The sequence below is a fragment of the Mauremys mutica genome, chromosome 4 (genome assembly GCF_020497125.1).
Source record: "Mauremys mutica isolate MM-2020 ecotype Southern chromosome 4, ASM2049712v1, whole genome shotgun sequence".
In the NCBI taxonomy this organism is placed as follows: Eukaryota; Metazoa; Chordata; order Testudines; family Geoemydidae; genus Mauremys; species Mauremys mutica.
Window position 1 is genome coordinate 155,876,688 of NC_059075.1, and position 18,820 is coordinate 155,895,507.

General features: G+C 69.2%; 2 protein-coding genes across 2 annotated transcripts; both read right to left on the bottom strand.

Moving 5' to 3' along the window:
- Nucleotides 1-365: 365 nt before the first annotated feature.
- On the bottom strand, nucleotides 366-7,510 carry LOC123367936 (ras-related protein Rab-35-like). Its single transcript, XM_045012308.1, has 6 exons — nucleotides 7,268-7,510; nucleotides 4,201-4,251; nucleotides 3,263-3,386; nucleotides 2,756-2,880; nucleotides 2,234-2,358; nucleotides 366-1,271 (listed from the first exon to the last, which is right to left on the bottom strand). The coding sequence occupies exons 1-6, from the start codon at nucleotides 7,320-7,322 to the stop codon at nucleotides 1,146-1,148; spliced, it is 606 nt and encodes a 201-aa protein (XP_044868243.1). The 5' UTR covers nucleotides 7,323-7,510; the 3' UTR covers nucleotides 366-1,145.
- A 4,852-nt stretch (nucleotides 7,511-12,362) lies between these two features.
- Nucleotides 12,363-18,820, bottom strand: LOC123369150 (BICD family-like cargo adapter 2). Its single transcript, XM_045014511.1, has 9 exons — nucleotides 18,587-18,820; nucleotides 16,460-16,675; nucleotides 15,964-16,080; nucleotides 15,594-15,740; nucleotides 15,324-15,506; nucleotides 14,653-14,817; nucleotides 14,413-14,543; nucleotides 13,693-13,813; nucleotides 12,363-13,251 (listed from the first exon to the last, which is right to left on the bottom strand). Exons 1-9 carry the CDS (start codon nucleotides 18,818-18,820, stop codon nucleotides 13,072-13,074), a joined length of 1,494 nt encoding a protein of 497 aa, XP_044870446.1. The 3' UTR covers nucleotides 12,363-13,071.

The window sequence follows — 18,820 nt, forward strand, 5'->3', positions numbered from 1 at the left end:
CTATGCCCCCCCAGCGCTGTGAGCTTCCTCACCACAGTGGCCCAGGCCCTCGGGCTGAATCCAGTTTCCGTTTCCCTGCAGACCCCTCGCTGGCTCCGGTCTCCCCCCAGAGCAGGGCTGGCCCAAGGCAGAATGGCGAAGTGTAAACGGAATGAATCTGAATTAACCTGGTTCCCGTTCCGGGGGCCCTGGCTCGTGCCGCCCCCCGAGAGTCAGAACTGCCGAGTGCGGGGAAACCGAGGCACAGCGAGGAGCCGCCCAGGAGTCCTGGCTCTCAGCCCCAGGCCGGGGAGAGAACCCAGGCATCCGGGCAGAGCAATCAGGCGTCTTTTCATACCTAAATTGTCTTTATTGAAGGAAAACAGTCTCCGTGGCAGCGGCTGGGGCGGGGTTAGTGTCAGTTCAGCCCCCCGGGGCGGGGCTGGATTATTGCACAGTTATTGGGGGGCCAACCCCACCCCCCCAGCCGTGCCCCCGGTTCCAGTGCTGGGGTGAACCCCAATTCTGAGCCCCCCAGGAGGGGGCCCGGGGCTGCTCCCCGCGCGGGGGCTGCCCCCCACCCCGTTCCTAGTGGGGCAGGAACCCCAGCTTTGAGCCCAGAGGGGGGACCCCCATCTTGTTCCCAGTGAGGGGGCCACATCCCTGGCCACTGCCAGAGCGTGGGGGGCAAGGAGAGGGTTCGGGGTGCTCGCTGCACCCCCATTTCCCGCTGCTGCCTTTCCAGTGCTCAGGAGGGTTGGATTGCATAGTGCAGAGGGGCACGTGGGGGGCCCCCGCTGGAGAAGGGAGACACCCCCCCCAACAAGTGGGGGCGGATCAGCAATTCCTCTGTTCCCCCACTCCGGACTTGTGGGACCCTGATGACTTCAGGGGGCGGGAAGTGGCATCGTCCCTTTCAGAGTGGGGTGGAGGGATAGGGACGGGGGGCCTGGGGCAGATTGGGGGGCAGAACAGTCTCCTCCATTCCCCCTTCTCTCTGTTCCTTCCACCAAACCCCCGCTCCCTCCAGCCCCCAACAGCCAGCAGCCCCCAGGCAGGGGGGGGAGGAATGCAGATCCCCCCCCCCATATACACACAGTCCATCTCTGCTCCAGGGGGTGGGGGCAGGGGCTCAGTTCCCCCCAGCTTTCGGGGGCCCCCACCCCTCAGCAGCATTTCTTGACGGGGGGCTTCTTCTTGGGCCTGTTGATCTTCACCACCTCGGGGTGCTGCAGCCGCGCCAGGTTCTCCTGCTTGGTGCGGAGCACCATGGCCGTCACCGCGTTGAACATCTGGGGGGCGGGGCGAGAGGGTGGTGAGCTTCCCTGCAGCAGTGCCCCCTGCCCCGATCCCGGCCCCCAGCGTCGCCAGCTTCCCCCAGCCCCATCCCGGCACCCAGGGCCACGAGCTTCCCCGCGGCGGTGCCCCCGGCCCCATCCCGGCACCCGGCCCCGCCAGCTTCCCCGTGGCGGTGCCCCCGGCCCCATCCCAGCACCCAGGGCCACGAGCTTCCCCGCGGCGGCGCCCCCGGCCCCATCCCGGCACCCGGCGTCGCCAGCTTCCCCCGGCCCCATCCCGGCACCCAGGGCCACGAGCTTCCCCGCGGCGGTGCCCCCGGCCCCAGCCCGGCCCCCGGCCCCGCCAGCTTCCCCCGGCCCCATCCCGGCACCCACGGCCACAAGCTTCCCCGCGGCGGCGCCCCCGGCCCGAGCCCGGCCCCCGGCCCCGCCAGCTTCCCCCGGCACCCAGGGCCACGAGCTTCCCCGCAGCGGTGCCCCCCGGCCCAATCCCGGTACCCCGAGCTTCCCCGCGGCGGCGGCGCCCCCGGCCCCGCCAGCTTCCCCGCGGCGGCGGCGCCCCCGGCCCGAGCCCGGCCCCGCCAGCTTCCCTGCGGCCTCTCCGCCCCCCATGCCCCATGGTGCTGGGAGCTTCCTGGCAACTGCCCCCGCCACCCACCCACTGCTGCGAGCTTCCCTACAGCAGTGCCCCCGCCAGCTTCCATCCCCGCCCCCTGCAGGGCTGTAAACTTCCTAACAGCTGTGCCAAGGCCAAGGCCAACTTCCCAGCAGCCCCACCCCCGCCTTTCCCGGCATGGTGCTGGGAGCTTCCTGGCAACAGTGTCCCAGCCATGGACTGTCCCCGCCCCCTGCCCCTGCCCCTCCCCCGCATCCCCGAGCTTCCCCTCAGCAGTGCCCCCAGGCTGGATTCCCCCTCCCCACCCGTGCTGCGAGCTTCCCCACGGCAGTGCCGGTACCTCCTCCACGTTGAGGTTCTCCTTGGCGCTGGTCTCGAAGAGCCGCACCCCCATCTGCTCGCTGAAGCGCCGGGCGTCGGCCGTCTCCACCTGCCTCCGGGCCGCGTCCTCGCACTTGTTCCCCACTGCGGGGAAGTGGGGGAGGGTCAGACACGGGGGGTCGGGGCCCCAGGGGTTAACCCACAGTCCCCTGGGGTAGGGGGATGGGGGGCAGAGACAGATCCCCTAGGGGAGGGCAGTGTTGGGGGGCAACGGGGGACCCCAGACTCACCCAGCCCCTTGCAGACGCTGCGGGGGAAGGGGGGACCCCGGGGGGCTGAGGGGGACCCCAGACTCACCCAGCCCCTTGCAGACGCTGCGGGGGAAGGGGGGACCCCCGGGGGGCTGAGGGGGACCCCAGACTCACCCAGCACCTTGCAGATGCTGCGGGGGAAGGGGGGACCCCCGGGGGGGCTGAGGGGGACCCCAGACTCACCCAGCACCTTGCAGACGCTGCGGGGGAAGGGGGGACCCCAGACTCACCCAGCACCTTGCAGACGCTGTCACAGTTCTGCCCGATCTCGTGCAGCCAGCACTTGATATTGACGAAGGATTCGGGGTTCGTCACATCGTAGACGATGATGACGCCGTGGGTGTTGCGGTAATACCTGCCCCGGGGGGGAGGGGAGACACGCCATGGGACCCAGGCGTCCGAGTAATCAACAAGCCCCCACTCCCCTCCCAGAGCTGGGAGAGAACCCAGGAGTCCTGGCTCCCAGCCCCCCCTGCTCTAACTCACTAGCCCCCCCTCCCCTTCCAGAGCTGGGGAGAGAACCCAGGAGTCCTGGCTCCCAGCCCCCCTGCTCTAACCCACCAGACCCCACTCCCCTCCCAGAGCCAGGGAGAGAACCCAGGAGTCCTGGCTCCCAGCCCCCCCTGCTCTAACCCACCAGTCCCCACTCCCCTCCCAGAGCCAGGGAGAGAACCCAGGAGTGCTGGCTCCCAGCCCTCTCCCCCCTCCCCCCCATGGGACCCAGGCGTCCGGCTCACGTGGAGGTGATGGTGCGGAATCGCTCCTGTCCGGCCGTGTCCCAGATCTGCAGCTTGACCCGCTCGCCGTTGATCACCACGGTCCGGATTTTGAAATCGACGCCGATGGTGGTGATGTAGCTGCCTGCGGGGGGCGGGACGGGGGGGCCGGAAGCGGAGAGGGAAGGAGAAAAGGGAGGAACAGACGAGTGATGCATCCGGCCGAGGGGGTTGCAGGGCTCTGCGAGGATCCACCCCCCCCCCGAGACACCCCCCATGGGGTCCATCCCAGGGAGAGGGGCTCAGAGCCGGGAGTGCAGTCGCTCCAGCCCAGATGTGAACCCCACGGGACCCCCCCCAAGCACCCAGAGGGAAGGGACCCCCAAGAACCACAGGGCCCATGGGGGGCAGAGGGAGGACTGGGGGGCTGTGGTGAAGTGGGGAGAGGAATCGGGGGCAGAGCAGTTTGGGGGGCACTGAGGGAAGGGGGCTGGGGACCTGAGGGGGGCACTGGAAGGGGGCAGCCAGGCTGGGGGGGGGCAGTGAGGGAGGGGGGCAGCCAGGCCGGGGGGGCAGTGAGGGAGGGGGGCTGGGGACCTGAGGGGGGGCAGCCAGGCAGTGGGGGGGCAGCCAGGCTGTGGGGGGGCCGTGAGGGAGGGGGGCTGGGGACCTGAGGGGGGCAGCCAGGCCACGGGGGGGGGCAGTGAGGGGGGGCAGCCAGGCTGTGGGGGGGCAGTGAGGGAGGGGGCAGCCAGGCCGTGGGGGGGGGCAGTGAGGGAGGGGGGCTGGGGACCTGAGGGGGGGCACTGGAAGGGGGGCAGCCAGGCCGGTGGGGGGGCAGTGGGGGAGGAGCCAGGCCGCGGGGGGGCAGTGAGGGGGGGCAGCCAGGCCGTGGGGGCGGCCAGGCTGGTGGGGGGGGGCAGTGGGGGAGGAGCCAGGCCGCGGGGGGGGGCACTCACCTGAGAACGTGTTATCTGCAAACCGCAGGAGGAGGCTGCTCTTCCCCACCCCTGGGGGGCGAAAAGGCGGGTTAGGGGGGAGCAGCCAAGACCCCCCCCACCTGGTCCCAGAGCGACCGGCCGCGCCCACAACACAAACAGACACCGACCGCGCCCCTCCCAGAGCCACCCGGGCTGTTTGCCCAGGGAGTGTCGCCCTCGCCCCATCTCCCAGAGAACCCAGGAGTCCGGGCTCCCAGCCCCCCCGCTCTCACCCACCAGCCCCCACTCCCCTCCCACAGAACCCAGGAGTCCTGGCTCCCAGCCCCCCCTCTGCTCTCACCCACCAGCCCCCACTCCCCTCCCAGAGAACCCAGGAGTCCGGGCTCCCAGCCCCCCCGCTCTCACCCACCAGCCCCCACTCCCCTCCCAGAGAACCCAGGAGTCCTGGCTCCCAGCCCCCCCTCCTCTAACCCACCAGCCCCCACTCCCCTCCCAGAGAACCCAGGAGTCCTGGCTCCCAGCCCCTGCCCCCCGCTCTCACCCACCAGCCCCCACTCCCCTCCCAGATAACCCAGGAGTCCTGGCTCCCAGCCCCCCCTCCTCTAACCCACCAGCCCCCACTCCCCTCCCAGAGAACCCAGGAGTCCTGGCTCCCAGCCCCCCCTGCTCTAACCCACCAGCCCCCACTCCCCTCCCCGAGCCGGGGAGAGAACCCAGGAGTCCGGGCTCTTGGCCTCTCTCGAGCCCCAGCTGCTCTGGAGGGAGGGGGTGGGTGGACTGAAGGGAGCAGCTGCACCTCTCCCCACCCCCGCAGCCTGCCAGGCCTCGCCAGGTGGGGAGAAACCGGGACCCAGGCATCCGGGGCGGCTCCCCTCCCGCTCCGTTACAAACCTCGCCCCGCGGGCAGCCAGGGCAGGGAACCGGCCGAGATCTGGGGGATCCCCCCACGCACCATAGGTGGGATCTGCACAACACCAGGGCACACCCCAGCGGGGCAGACAGGGAGCAGGGAGAAACCCCACCCCTCTGTTATACAGGGGTCGATCTCGATGCATTTCAAATGGGGGGGGTCTATGGACCCCACTGCACTCATGGGGAAACTGAGGCACAGATGTGCAGGGAATTGTCCAAGTTCACAGAGCTGGGAGAGAACCCAGGAGTCCTGGCTCCCAGCCCCCCCTGCTCTAACCCACCAGCCCCCACTCCCCTCCCAGAGCCGGGGAGAGAACCCAGGAGTCCTGGCTCCCAGCCCCCCCTGCTCTAACCCACCAGCCCCCACTCCCCTCCCAGAGCTGGGGAGAGAACCCAGGAGTCCTGGCTCCCAGCCCCCCGCTATAACCCATCAGCCCCCACTCCCCTCCCAGAGCCAGGGAGAGAACCCAGGCGTCCTGGCTCCCAGCCCCCCCTGCTCTAACCCACCAGCCCCCACTCCCCTCCCAGAGCCAGGGAGAGAACTCAGGAGTCCTGGCTCCCAGCCCCCCCTGCTCTAACCACCAACCCCCACTCCCCTCCCAGAGCCGAGGAGAGAACCCAGGAGTCCTGGCTCCAAGCCCCCCTGCTCTAACCCACCAGCCCCCACTCCCCTCCCAGAGCCGGGGAGAGAACCCAGGAGTCCTGGCTCCCAGCCCCCCTGCTCTCACCCACCAGCCCCCACTCCCCTCCCAGAGCCGGGGAGAGAACCCAGACGTCCTGGCTCCCACCCCCCCTGCTCTAACCCACCAGCCCCCACTCCCCTCCCAGAGCCGGGGAGAGAACCCAGGAGTCCTGGCTCCCAGCCCCCCCTGCTCTCACCCACCAGCCCCCACTCCCCTCCCAGAGCCGGGGAGAGAACCCAGGAGTCCTGGCTCCCAGCCCCCCCTGCTCTACCCACCAGCCCCCACTCCCCTCCCAGAGCCAGGGAGAGAACCCAGGAGTCCTGGCTCCCAGCCCCCCCTGCTCTACCCACCAGCCCCCACTCCCCTCCCAGAGCCAGGGAGAGAACCCAGGAGTCCTGGCTCCCAGCCCCCTCCTGCTCTAACCATCAGACCCCACTCCCCTCCCAGAGCCGGGGAGAGAACCCAGGAGCCCTGGCTCCCAGCCCCCCCCTGCTCTAACCACCAGCCCCCACTCCCCTCCCAGAGCCGGGGAGAGAACCCAGGCGTCCTGGCTCCCAGCCCCCCCTGCTCTAACCACCAGCCCCCACTCCCCTCCCAGAGCCGGGGAGAGAACCCAGGAGTCCTGGCTCCCAGCCCCCGGTCTCGCCCCTAGGCCGCAGGGGGAGGCTGGAGCGCAGCGGGGAGGGCGAGGGAAGGGAAGAGGCGGCGGAGGAGGGGGGGGCACGGGGGGGGGCAGGAGCCAGGCCGGACAGAGGAGAAATGGCACAAAGGGGGGAGAAGGGGGGGCAGGGCCGGAGCCGGGAGCGGAGGGAGGAACACGGAGGGAGGGAGAGAAACTCGGGGACGGGGGAAGCACTGGGGGGGGGCGGGATATGGGGGGGTCCCCGGAGGGCACCAGGAAGGGGCGCGGGGGGGGGGCGAAGAGAAGCCGGGAGGAAACAGAGACACGAAGCGGGGAAGCGGCTTGGAGAGAGGGAGCGAAAGGGCCGGAGGCGGCGGACAAAGGGGGCCCCGGGGAGGGGGGAACAGGCCGGGGGGGGGGGGCGGGAGGGATCGCGCCGGGGGGTCCGGGGGGGGAGCGAGGCCGGGGGGAGCGGGGGGCGGGGCCCAGGGGGGGGAGCGTGGCCGGGGGGAGCGGGGCCCGGGGAGGGGGGGCGCAGGGGGCGGGGGGAACCGGCCGGGGGGGGCGGGAGGGATCGCGCCGGGGGGCCCGGGGGGGGAGCGAGGCCGGGGGGGGGAGCGAGGCCGGGGGGAGCGGGGGGAGGGGGGCCCGGTAAGGGGGGGAGCGGGAAGGGGGGGGAGCAGGGGGAGGGGGGCGGGAAGGGGGGCCCAGAGGAAGGGGAGCAGGGGAAGGGGGACAGGCCGGGGGGGGCGGGAAGGGGGGGCCCGGGGGGGGAGCGAGGTCGGGGGGAGCGGGGGGAGGGGGGCCCGGGGGGGGGAGCAGGAGGAGGGGGGGCCGGGGGGGGGATCGCGCCGGGCCCGGCCCCTACCCGAGTCCCCGATGATGAGCAGCTTGAAGAGATGGTCATAGTCCTTCCCGGCCATTCGCCCGCCGTCCGGTCCCTCCCTCCGCCTGTCCGGTCCGGTCCGGTCCGGTCCCCCGGGCTGCGGGGCCAGTCCCGGCCGGGAGCTGCCTGCGCGGGGCCGCGGCTCAGGGGCTCATGGCCGGGGCGCAGGCAGGGGGCGGCAGCGCCGCGCGGGACCCGGGCCCAGGACACCCCCCCTCGGCCAGCGGCGCCCGCGGCCCGGTGCTGGGTGGACCCGGGATCAGCTGACCCAGAACCGCCCTTCCTGCGGCTCCCGGCCAGCGGGGGGCGGGGCCTGGGCCGGGGGGCGGGGCCAAGTGACCCCCCCCTCCCCGGACACGCCCCCCCTCCCCGGACACGCCCCCGTCCGGCTGATAGGCCCTGCGCGCCCCCGCGCCCCCAAACACCCACCCCCAGTCCTGCTCCCCTGCGTCCCCATACACCCACCCTGCCCCCTATGCACCCCAACCCCCCAAACACCCACCCCGCCCCCTGTGCACCCTAAACCCCCAAAACACCCACCCCACCCCCAGCACCCCAACCCCCCCAAACCCCCACCCCCTGCACCCCCCAACACCCAGCCCCAGTCCTGCTCCCCTGCGTCCCCAAACCCCCACCCCGCCCCCAGCACCCCAACCCCCCCAAACCCCCACCCCCTGCACCCCCAAACACCCAGCCCCAGTCCTGCTCCCCTGCGTCCCCATACACCCACCCTCCCCCTATGCACCCCGCTCCCCAAAACACCTACCCCAAACCCCCTCCCTGCCCCTATGCACCTCACCCCAGACCTCCTTCCCTGTGCCCCCATACACCCCCCCTGCCCCCTATGCACCCCATCTCCCCACCCCCAGACCTCGCCCCTGTATCCCCAAACACCCCCTGCCCCTATGCACCCCACCCCCTGCACCCCAAATCTCCATCCTCCAGACCTGCTCCCTGAACCTCCAAACACCCACCCTGCCCTCATGCACCCCAAATCCCCACCCCCCAGATCTCCTCCCCTGGACTGGGGGCCCCCCAGGCTGTGCCCCACAGATGGCCAGATCCACCCCTCCCAGAGATGGGTTCCCCCCATCCCCCCCTTCATCAGCCCCCCAGGAGATGGCTCCCCTGATTCCCACACACACCCAATCCCTTCCCCCCAGTTGATCCCCCCCAAGATCTGGGGTGTCCCCCTCCCCCCCAGCCCGTTCCCTGTGTTGGTGGGGGAGGGTGTCTGTGCCGGAGTTGTCCATCTGTCTGTCTGCGGCGCGTTCCTCCCCCCGGGAAGGACATTCCAGCCTTTCCTCCAGCCTGCCCCCCCACAGCACCACAAGCACCCCATTGTTCTCCCGCCCCCGAGGGAGCAACCACAGCCGCTCGCCCCCCTCCCCGAGCCGGGGAGAGAACCCAGGTGTCCTGGCTCCCAGCCCCCCCAGCTCTAACCACCGGCCCCCACTCCCCTCCCAGAGCCGGGGAGAGAACCCAGGAGTCCTGGCTCCCAGCCCCCCTGCTCTCACCCACCAGCCCCCACTCCCCTCCCAGAGCCAGGGAGAGAACCCAGGAGTCCTGGCTCCCAGCCCCCCTGCTCTCACCCACCAGCCCCCACTCCCCTCCCAGAGCCAGGGAGAGAACCCAGGAGTCCTGGCTCCCAGCCCCCCTTCTCTCACCCACCAGCCCCCACTCCCCTCCCAGAGCCAGGGAGAGAACCCAGGAGTCCTGGCTCCAAGCCCCCTGCTCTCACCCACCAGCCCCCACTCCCCTCCCAGAGCCAGGGAGAGAACCCAGGAGTCCTGGCTCCCAGCCCCCCTGCTCTCACCCACCAGCCCCCACTCCCCTCCCAGAGCCGGGGAGAGAACCCAGGAGTCCTGGCTCCCAGCCCCCCTGCTCTCACCCACCAGCCCCCACTCCCCTCCCAGAGCCGGGGAGAGAACCCAGGAGTCCTGGCTCCCAGCCCCTCTGCTCTCACCCACCAGCCCCCACTGCCCTCCCAGAGCTGGGAGAGAACCCAGGAGTCCTGGCTCCTAGCCCCCCTGCTCTCACCCACCAGCCCCCACTCCCCCCTCCCAGAGCTGGGGAGAACCCAGGAGTCCTGGCTCCCAGCCCCCTCTGCTCTAACCACCAGCTCCCACTCCCCTCCCAGAGCCGGGGAGAGAACCCAGGAGTCCTGGCTCCCAGCCCCCTCTGCTCCAACCACCAGCCCCCACTCCCCTCCCAGAGCTGGGGAGAGAACCCAGGAGTCCTGCCTCCCTGTAGAAATGACACACACACACATACACAGCGATTAGTAACAGTCTCTTTCTACACTCGCTCCGCACACATGATATGTGCACAAGGCAGCAGGCTAGAAAAATCCCTGCTCACAACCCGAGCGCGTTAAATAGAGACTGGCCGCCTCTGAGTCACCGCCGTACGAACGGTTCGTAATGGAGCATGTTCCCTGTGTAGATAAACAGACCTTTGATCATGTAATAACCCAAGGTGCACGGGGCACGTTGAGCAGATACGGTAGCAAAATATTCTGCCCCCTGCTGGAGGGGGATGAGCCCTGCTCTGCGTGTGTGAGAGAATCTAGAACCTGGAAAGTTCGGCTGCTTGAGTCGGAAATACTCGCGCCGAGTAGCAGTTAGGAGGGTGGTTCATGGAAGGGGAGCAGGGCCTAGTAGGTTAGAGGGCTGGGCACCAGGACTCCTGGGTTCTCTTCTCTGCCACTCTGTGACCTTGGTCAAGTCCCTTCGCCTCTCCGTGCCTCAGGTTGCCCCATGTGAAGTGGGGATAAGGTTAGGAACTCAGTTTATGGGGGTTGGGTTGAGGGGAAGGTGCTGGCTAAGGGTCAGTGGCCTCTTTTCTCTTGGCTTCTCTAGTGTTCTGGCCAGCCACCTTTTGTGCCTTGTATTGAGTCACCTAGAACCTCTCCCCCAAACCTGAAGCAGATTTTTTTTACAGATGCCCTGTTCTGCACCTTCTGTCTGCACATAATGCACGTTAGTCCTGAGTTCTCATCTGAGAAAAACAGATGAGCCATGTGTCTTGGTAGCTTGAGAGCCACAGGCAAGGGAGTGAAGAGGGAGTTAATCTAGATGTAGGGTGTTCTAGAACTGTCCATTGGCTGACACCAAACCTCCCATTGGGCAGTATAGAGGGGCAGGCCAGCAATGAAGAGTCCCCCTGAAGTGAGTTCTGTGATCTAGAACCCCCAACAGGACAGGACGTAGGACCATGTCTTTGTCAACATGGTGCATCCACTTGGAGTGAATGGTGTAGCCAAGAACACCAGCTAGGATCACGCACCATAACTGCTGCCCCGCCGCAGGGAATCCAACTGGCCAATTTAGAAAGGGACGTCTGGGTATCCTCGCACATCCAGTATCCTAACCTAGGACACTCAATCGGCTCACATGAAACATTCATTTGGCTAATCAGCACCATCCAGTTTGTCAAGCCATGGTGAGAAGGGTTGGATAACCTGGTAGGATGACCTAGAACCCTAGTTTCTTCAGTATGGAGTATCCAGTTGAATAGAGTTGGCCAACCTAGATTATGCAGCAGGATAACAGGGAACTCATGGTTGGGCACTACTGCATATCCCAGAGGTGGCAAACTATGCCCTGCGGGCCACATCCGGCCCCAGGGACCCTCCTGCCTGGCCCCAGTCCCCGGCCCCTCCCCTGCTGTCCCCCTCCCCCGCAGCCTGAGCTCACTGCGCCACCAGCACAACGCTCAGTGCAGCCGAGCTGCAGAGCCGCGGCCTGACCCGGTGCTCTGTGCTGCGGGGTGGCGTGGCTGGCTCCAGCCGGGCGGTGCGGCTGCCTGTCCTGGTGCTCTGTGCTGCGGGTGCCGTGGCTGGCTCCAGCCGGGCGGTGCGGCTGCCTGTCCTGGTGCTCTGTGCTGCAGGGTGGTGTGGCTGGCTCCAGCCGGGCGGTGCGGCTGCCTGTCCCGGTGCTCTGTGCTGGGCGGTGCCGTGGCTGGCTCCAGCCGGGCGGTGCGGCTGCCTGTCCCGGTGCTCTGTGCTGGGCGGTGCCGTGGCTGGCTCCAGCCGGGCGGTGCGGCTGCCTGTCCCGGTGCTCTGTGCTGGGCGGTGCCGTGGCTGGCTCCAGCCGGGCGGTGCGGCTGCCTGTCCCGGTGCTCTGTGCTGGGCGGTGCCGTGGCTGGCTCCAGCCGGGCGGTGCGGCTGCCTGTCCCGGTGCTCTGTGCTGGGCGGTGCCGTGGCTGGCTCCAGCCGGGCGGTGCGGCTGCCTGTCCTGGTGCTCTGTGCTGCGGGTGCCGTGGCTGGCTCCAGCCGGGCGGTGCGGCTGCCTGTCCTGGTGCTCTGTGCTGCGGGTGGCATGGCTGGCTCCAGCCGGGCGGTGCGGCTGCCTGTCCTGGTGCTCTGTGCTGCGGGTGGCATGGCTGGCTCCAGCCGGGCGGTGCGGCTGCCTGTCCTGGTGCTCTGTGCTGGGCGGTGCCATGGCTGGCTCCAGCCGGGCGGTGCGGCTGCCTGTCCTGGTGCTCTGTGCTGGGCGGTGCCATGGCTAGCTCCAGCCGGGCGGTGCGGCTGCCTGTCCCGGTGCTCTGTGCTGGGCGGTGCCATGGCTAGCTCCAGCCGGGCGGTGCGGCTGCCTGTCCCGGTGCTCTGTGCTGGGCGGTGCCATGGCTGGCTCCAGCCGGGCGGTGCAGCGGCCTGTCCTGGTGCTCTGTGCTGGGCGGTGCCATGGCTGGCTCCAGCCGGGCGGTGCAGCGGCCTGACCCGGTGCTCTGGGCTGCGCGGCTGTAGTGCCGCAGCCACCGGTGCTCCAGGCAGCGTGGTAAGGGTGCAGAGAACGGGGGGGTTGGATAGAGGGCAGGAGAGTTCGGGGTGGTGGTCAGGGGGCAGGGGTGTGGATAGGGGTTGGAGCAGTCAGAGGGCAGAGAACAGGGGGGCTGAATGGAGGCAGGGGTCCGGGGGAGCAGTCAAGAAGGAAGGGGGGTTGGATGGGGTGGGGGGGCACGCAGGGGTTCCAGGGGCGATCGGGGGACAGGGAGCAGGGGGAGATGAATGGGACAGGGGTCCTGGGGGGCTGTCAGGGGACGGGGGGCAGGGGGGGGGGGTTGGATGGGGCTGGAGTCCTGGGGGCGTTGTCAGGGGGAGAGAAGCAGAGGGAGTTGGATAGGGGGTGGGGGCCAGGCCCCACCTGGCTGTTTGGGGAGGCACAGCCTCCCCTAACCGGCTCTCCATACAATTTCGGAAACCCGATGTGACCAAAAAGTTTGCCCACCCCCGGCATGTCGAGTAGTATAAAGCTGGCCAATATAGATCACTCAGTGGGATAATCTAGAACCCTACTCCAGTCCATATGGAGTATCCCGCTGGTTACAGTTAGCCAACAGATTGTGCAGTAAGAGAACCTAGCACCCGTGGGCAGCTACTACAGGCTACCCAGTCAGATAGGTTTGGGTAACCTAGAACAGCCCATGGCCGGACCCTTGCTTGTTCAACGTGCACCATTAAACCTCGGAAGCCGAGTACCTAGAATGGCTCTGTTGACCCACCTAGAACATCAACTTGGGCAATTGAGGGGGGAAGGGTTTGGAGACCTGGAACTTGCCGTAGCGTATCAGCAAATCCTCTGGACAGACTCTCTAGTTGAGTGACCTAGAACATCCTGTTGAGTGACCTTGCAGCTAGTTACCCAAAGACTCCTCTCATTGGCACCTCGGTAACCAGCTGGTTTGGCCGCTTCCTTTGGTGCTGGTGTCTTGTGTCCACTCACCCCACCCTGACCCCTCTTCCTCTCCACCCCCTAGAACCTCCAGAACCAGCTCCCAGGCTCTCAGCTTTTTTTGAAGAGCGATAGGAAGCTGGTGCCATTGGGGGCGCTGTTCCCGCGCCGAAAGAAAGGGGAGGTCTTGGCCTGTGCCGGGGTCCTGGAGGGAGCCAGGGGGGATGTGGGGATCCCTTCTTGCTGCCGCTGGAGCTTCAGCTGCTGCTTGATAATGAACTCCATGTCGTCCTGGGGGGAGAAACGGGGGCACTGAGGTGAACATAGCCACAGGCTGGGGAGGGGACCCAGGAGTCCGAGTCACAATCCCAGAGACCATAGCAGCTGGGAATGGGACTCAGGGTCACCGTGCTGGGGGCTCTACCCGCCGGGGACGGGACCCAGGAGACCGGGTCACCGTGCTGGGGGCTCTACCCGCCGGGGACGGGACCCAGGAGACCGGGTCACCGTGCTGGGGGCTCTACCCGCCGGGGACGGGACCCAGGAGACCGGGTCACCGTGCTGGGGGCTCTACCCGCCGGGGACGGGACCCAGGAGTCATGGTGATTCTAGCCACTGAGGTAGGAACCCAGGAGTCCAGGCTACTATTTAGGGCCTCTACCAGCTAAGAAAGGGACTCAGGAGTCCTGCGGGGGGGGGGACCTTCCCGCCCCGCCCCCAGTCGTTACCCACCTGCCAGCCCTCCAGCTCCTGGGACAGCGCCATCTTCTGGCGGATGGCGGCCAGCAGCTGTTGGCTCATGGAGTCCCGCTCCAGAGAGACCTGGGCCAGCTCCATCTCCATCTGGCCCTTCCTGCGGTGGGGGGGCCCACAGGGGTCAGACCCAGCCCCCAGCCCTGCTCCCCTCCCCTCCCCAACAGCCACCCCCTCTAGCCTCATCTCCCCTGCCCCCCCGATCAGCCCCCCTCCAGCCCAGCCTGCCCCGTTCCCCTCTCCCCTCCAGCCCCTTCCTGCCCCATCTCCCCTCCCCCCAATCAGCCCCATCTCCTCCACTCCCCTCCCCCTGATCAGCCGCCCCCTCCCCCGATCACCCACCCCCTCCAGCCCAGCCTGCCCTGCTCCCCTCCCCGCTCCGGACCCCTCCTTCCCTGTCTCCCCTGCTCCCCTCCCCGATCAGCCCCCCTCTCACCCCATCTCCCCCACTTCCCACCCCCACCATCATTCCTGTCTCCCCCCCCCCCGTTCCTCCCCAGCCCTGTCCCCCTGGATACTGTCCGTTTGGGGGCAGTTCCCACTTGTGAACACAAGGGGTCTCTCTTCCCCAGTGGTGCATGGTGCAGGACGGGGGGAATGGGGCACGGGGGGTCTTTCCCCTCTGGGGGGCCCCGGCCCCGATCCGGCCCCGGGGGGGGGACTGGCTGGCTTGGGGGAGGGGCGGCAGGGGGGTCTCACTTGATAATGGCTTCGTCCCGATCGGCCACGGCCAGTTTGAGGGTCTCGTCCCGGTCGCTCTCCTGGAAGAGGCGTCTCTGGCTCGCCAGCTCCCCCCGCAGGCTGCCCAGCTGCACGTGCTGCAGGGTCAGCTGGGGGCAGAGAGAGGGGGTAGGGCAGGGAGAGCAGCCCCTGCTGGGGAGCCCCCCACGCCCCCCACCCGGGCAACCGCTTATGGCCTCCCACCCCCCGTACACTCACCTGGTCCTGGAGGTTTTGTATCTCCACCTCTTTCTGTCTCAGAAGGTCTTGATCCAGTCGGGTCAGAGCCAAGACCCGTTTAGCATATTCACCCTCCTCTTCCGAGCCCCGGGCTGGGGTCTTCGGCCCCCCAGGGGCAGCCTCAGAGACGGTCCTGGCCAGGGGCTAACACAACACAAGAACAGCAGCAGCTTTGGCACCGAGATGCAGCCACCTCTGGGGCGCGACGTGGGGGCTGTTTAGACAGGGACCCCCCTCGTCCAGTGCTCAGCGGGGCAATTTCTAGGTTCCCAAAGGAGCAGGTTCTAGGTTCCCCAATGATGGATGAATTCTGGACAATTTCTATGGCCCCAAAGAGGGAGGGCTCCACATCCGTCATCTACTTTGGGGGTTCTAGGTACTTTGTGTATTGGTCAAGAGGGGTTCTAGGTTCCTCGACAATGATTGGGTTCTGGGTGACACAGACACCCCAAAGAGGAGGTTCTTGGTTTCCCAAATTGGGTTTGTTCTAGGTGTCTCAGCCTGGGGTGGGTTTCTGGGTAGTGGCTAGGCTCACCAAGAGGGTGGGTTCTAGGTTTCCCAACAGAAGACTCGTGCCGGTTTAACGGAGGGGAACGTACCCCAGCCCATACAAGGATGTTGGGGACCCCCCCAAGAGCCCTTCCGCTCACCTTAGCAGGCCCCCCGTTCTGCTCCGGGCTCCCCTCGCCGCTCTGCTCAATCTCCGACTGCAGGGAGGCGAGCGAGGCATCCGAGTCGTGGAGACGAATCTCATCCGCCATCTCCCTTACCCGGCGCTGGAGCCACCTGTTGGAGACTCGGAGCTCCTCTGCCTCGGCCCGGAGCTGCTGGGCCTGGGGAGGGACGAGGGGAACGAAGGGTTAATACAGCCCCCCCAGGGCCGCCGAGCCTCCCCGCCGCGCGGCGCCCCCTGGCCGTACCTGCAGCTCCTTCTCGTGCACCTCCCGGCGCAGCTGCAGCAGGTTTTCATGCAGCGTCTCCACCAGCCCCTGCACGGCCTCGGTCTCCTCCCGCAGCTGCCGGGTCTGACGCTCCAGCTCCTGCTTCCGCTCCTGCAGCATCAGGTTCTGGGAGCGAGAGATGGGTCAGAGCCGGTGCCCCCTGGAGGGGAGAGGCCCCGTTCCCTGCTGCCCCCTGAGCCAGCCAATCCCCACCCTGAGGCCGGACCGGAGCCAGCGCCCCCTGGAGGGGAGAGGCCCCGGGTCCTCCCCCATCTGCTGAGCCAGCCAGACCCTGCCCCAGGGCGGGACCAGAGCCGGCGCCCCCTGGAGGGGAGGGTGCGTATCTCACCTCGGCCTGCAGGCTCTGGGTCCGGGCCGCGTGCTCGGCGCTGCTCATCCCCAGGGTGCGATTCTCAACCCGCAAGGCCATCAGCTCGTCCTGCAGCCGCTGCTCCAGCTGGAAGGCCTGGGGGGGGGGGCAGACAGACGGACAGATGGACGACGGGTGGGGGGGAGTGAGCCGGGGACGCAGCATCAGGGACTTGCCTGCACTGCGAGCTGGGAGGGATACGGGGGGGGCTCCCTGGGACCCGGCACTGGCCCTTTAAACCCGCCCACTCAGGAAATTCCCCCCCGGCCCCCCACGTAAACCCCCCCCCCCCCCCCCCCGATCCTGAGCTGCTTAAGGGATTTCAGCCCAATAGGATCATGGGATACGGAGGGGATGTCCGGGCAGCCAGTACTACCCACTCCTCCCAAGGAACCCAGGAGTCCTGGCTCCCAGCCCCCCCCCATAACCACTAGGCCCCCCTCCCCTCCCAAGGAACCCAGGTGTCCGGGCTGACCTGGCTCAGCTGCTCGGCCAGGCGCTGGTTCTGCTCCGACAGCTCCTGCGCCACCTGGGAGCTCTCCCGGCTGGTGTCCCGCTGCTCCAGCCGCTGGTGGCCCAGCTGGGCTCGCAGGGCCGCCAGGTCCCCCTCCAGCTCCGCCACCCGCGTCTCCCACTCGGCCACCCCCGACTCCAGCCGCCGGCGCAGCTCGTACTTCTCCTGCTCCAGCCTCTGGGGGGGGGGGGAGAGTGGGGTGAGACCAGCCCTGGGCACCCCCCCGGCCCCAGAGGGGAACGGCCCCATACCCCATTCCCTGCCCCCCGAGCCAGCCAGTCCCCCCAGGCCGGATCGGGACCAGCGCCCAAGAGAGGGGAACGGCCCCGTGCCCCGTTCCCTGCCCCCCCGAGCCAGCCAGTGCCCCCAGGCCGGATCGGGACCAGCGCCCAAGAGAGGGGAACCGCCCCATGCCCCGTTCCCTGCCCCCCCCCGAGCCACCCAGTCCCCCCAGGCCGGATCGGGGCCAGCGCCCAAGAGAGGGGAACCGCCCCATGCCCCGTTCCCTGCCCCCCGAGCCAGCCAGTCCCCCCAGGCCGGATCGGGGCCAGCGCCCAAGAGAGGGGAACGGCCCCATGCCCCGTTCCCTGCCCCCCGAGCCAGCCAGTCCCCCCAGGCCGGATCGGGTCCAGCGCCCAAGAGAGGGGAACCGCCCCATGCCCCGTTCCCTGCCCCCCTGAGCCAGCCAGTGCCCCCCCAGGCCGGATCGGGGCCAGCGCCCAAGAGAGGGGAACCGCCCCATGCCCCGTTCCCTGCCCCCCGAGCCAGCCAGTCCCCCCAGGCCGGATCGGGGCCAGCGCCCAAGAGAGGGGAACCGCCCCATGCCCCGTTCCCTGCCCCCCAGAGCCAGCCAGTGCCCCCCCAGGCCGGATCGGGGCCAGCGCCCAAGAGAGGGGAACCGCCCCATACCCCGTTCCCTGCCCCCCGAGCCAGCCAGTGCCCCCAGGCCGGATCGGGGCCAGTGCCCAAGAGAGGGGAACCGCCCCATGCCCCGTTCCCTGCCCCCCCGAGCCAGCCAGTCCCCCCAGGCCGGATCGGGGCCAGCGCCCAAGAGAGGGGAACGGCCCCATGCCCCGTTCCCTGCCCCCCGAGCCAGCCAGTGCCCCCCCAGGCCGGATCGGGGCCAGCGCCCAAGAGAGGGGAACCGCCCCATGCCCCGTTCCCTGCCCCCCCCCCGAGCCAGCCAGTCCCCCCAGGCCGGACCGGGGCCAGCGCCCAAGAGAGGGGAACCGCCCCATGCCCCGTTCCCTGCCCCCCTGAGCCAGCCAGTGCCCCCAGGCCGGATCGGGGCCAGCGCCCAAGAGAGGGGAACCGCCCCATGCCCCGTTCCCTGCCCCCCGAGCCAGCCAGTGCCCCCAGGCCGGATCGGGGCCAGCGCCCAAGAGAGGGGAACCGCCCCATGCCCCGTTCCCTGCCCCCCGAGCCAGCCAGTCCCCCCAGGCCGGATCGGGGCCAGCGCCCAAGAGAGGGGAACCGCCCCATGCCCCGTTCCCTGCCCCCCGAGCCAGCCAGTCCAAGCCCTGGGGGTGGCTGGCCAGGTCTGGGGTCACCCCGGGCTCCGGTACCGGCTGCGCCCCTGGGTGGTGCTGCCGGCTGGACCAGTCGGACCGGGTGCCGGGGGGCGTCGGCCCCAGCCAGACAGGGAGCGGGGGGTAATTATGGGACAGAGGGAGAACGAGAGCAGGGGAGCGAAACAGAGCAAGGGAGGGTGGGAGGGTGAGTCACGGGCGGGGCAGAAAGTCCCAGGGACCAGCCCCTCCTCCGAGACAGAGTGTGTGGTGATACCAGGTGGGGGTGGGGCTGGGAGCCCGGACGCCTGGGTTCTGTCCCCAGCTCTGGGAAGGGAGTGGGGGCTGGTGGGTTAGAGGGGGGGGGCTGGGAGCCCGGACTCCTGGGTTCTCCTGGCTCTGGGAGCGGAGTGGGGGCTGGTGGGTTGGGGGGGGGGTCTGGGAGCCCGGACTCCTGGGTTCTCCCGGCTCTGGGAGGGGGTGGGGGCTGGTGGGTTGGGGGGCGGGGTCTGGGAGCCCGGATTCCTGGGTTCCCCGGCTCTGGGAGGGGGTGGGGGTACCGGCCCGGGGGGGCTCTCACCTCCAGGGCGGCCGCGTGGTCCCGGGCCAGCGCCTGGCTGCGCCCCCGCAGCTCCTCGTTCTGCTCCAGCAGCATCTTGCCCAGCTCGGCGGCCAGCAGCAGGTCCTGCTCCCGGCGCTGCAGCAGCGTCCCCGGGTCCTCGGGGGCGGGGTCCCCGGCGCCCCCCCGCCGCTCCGTGGGGAAGGGGTAGAACCCCTCGCCCAGCGCGGGGGGCGTCGGCGGCGGGGCTGCCAT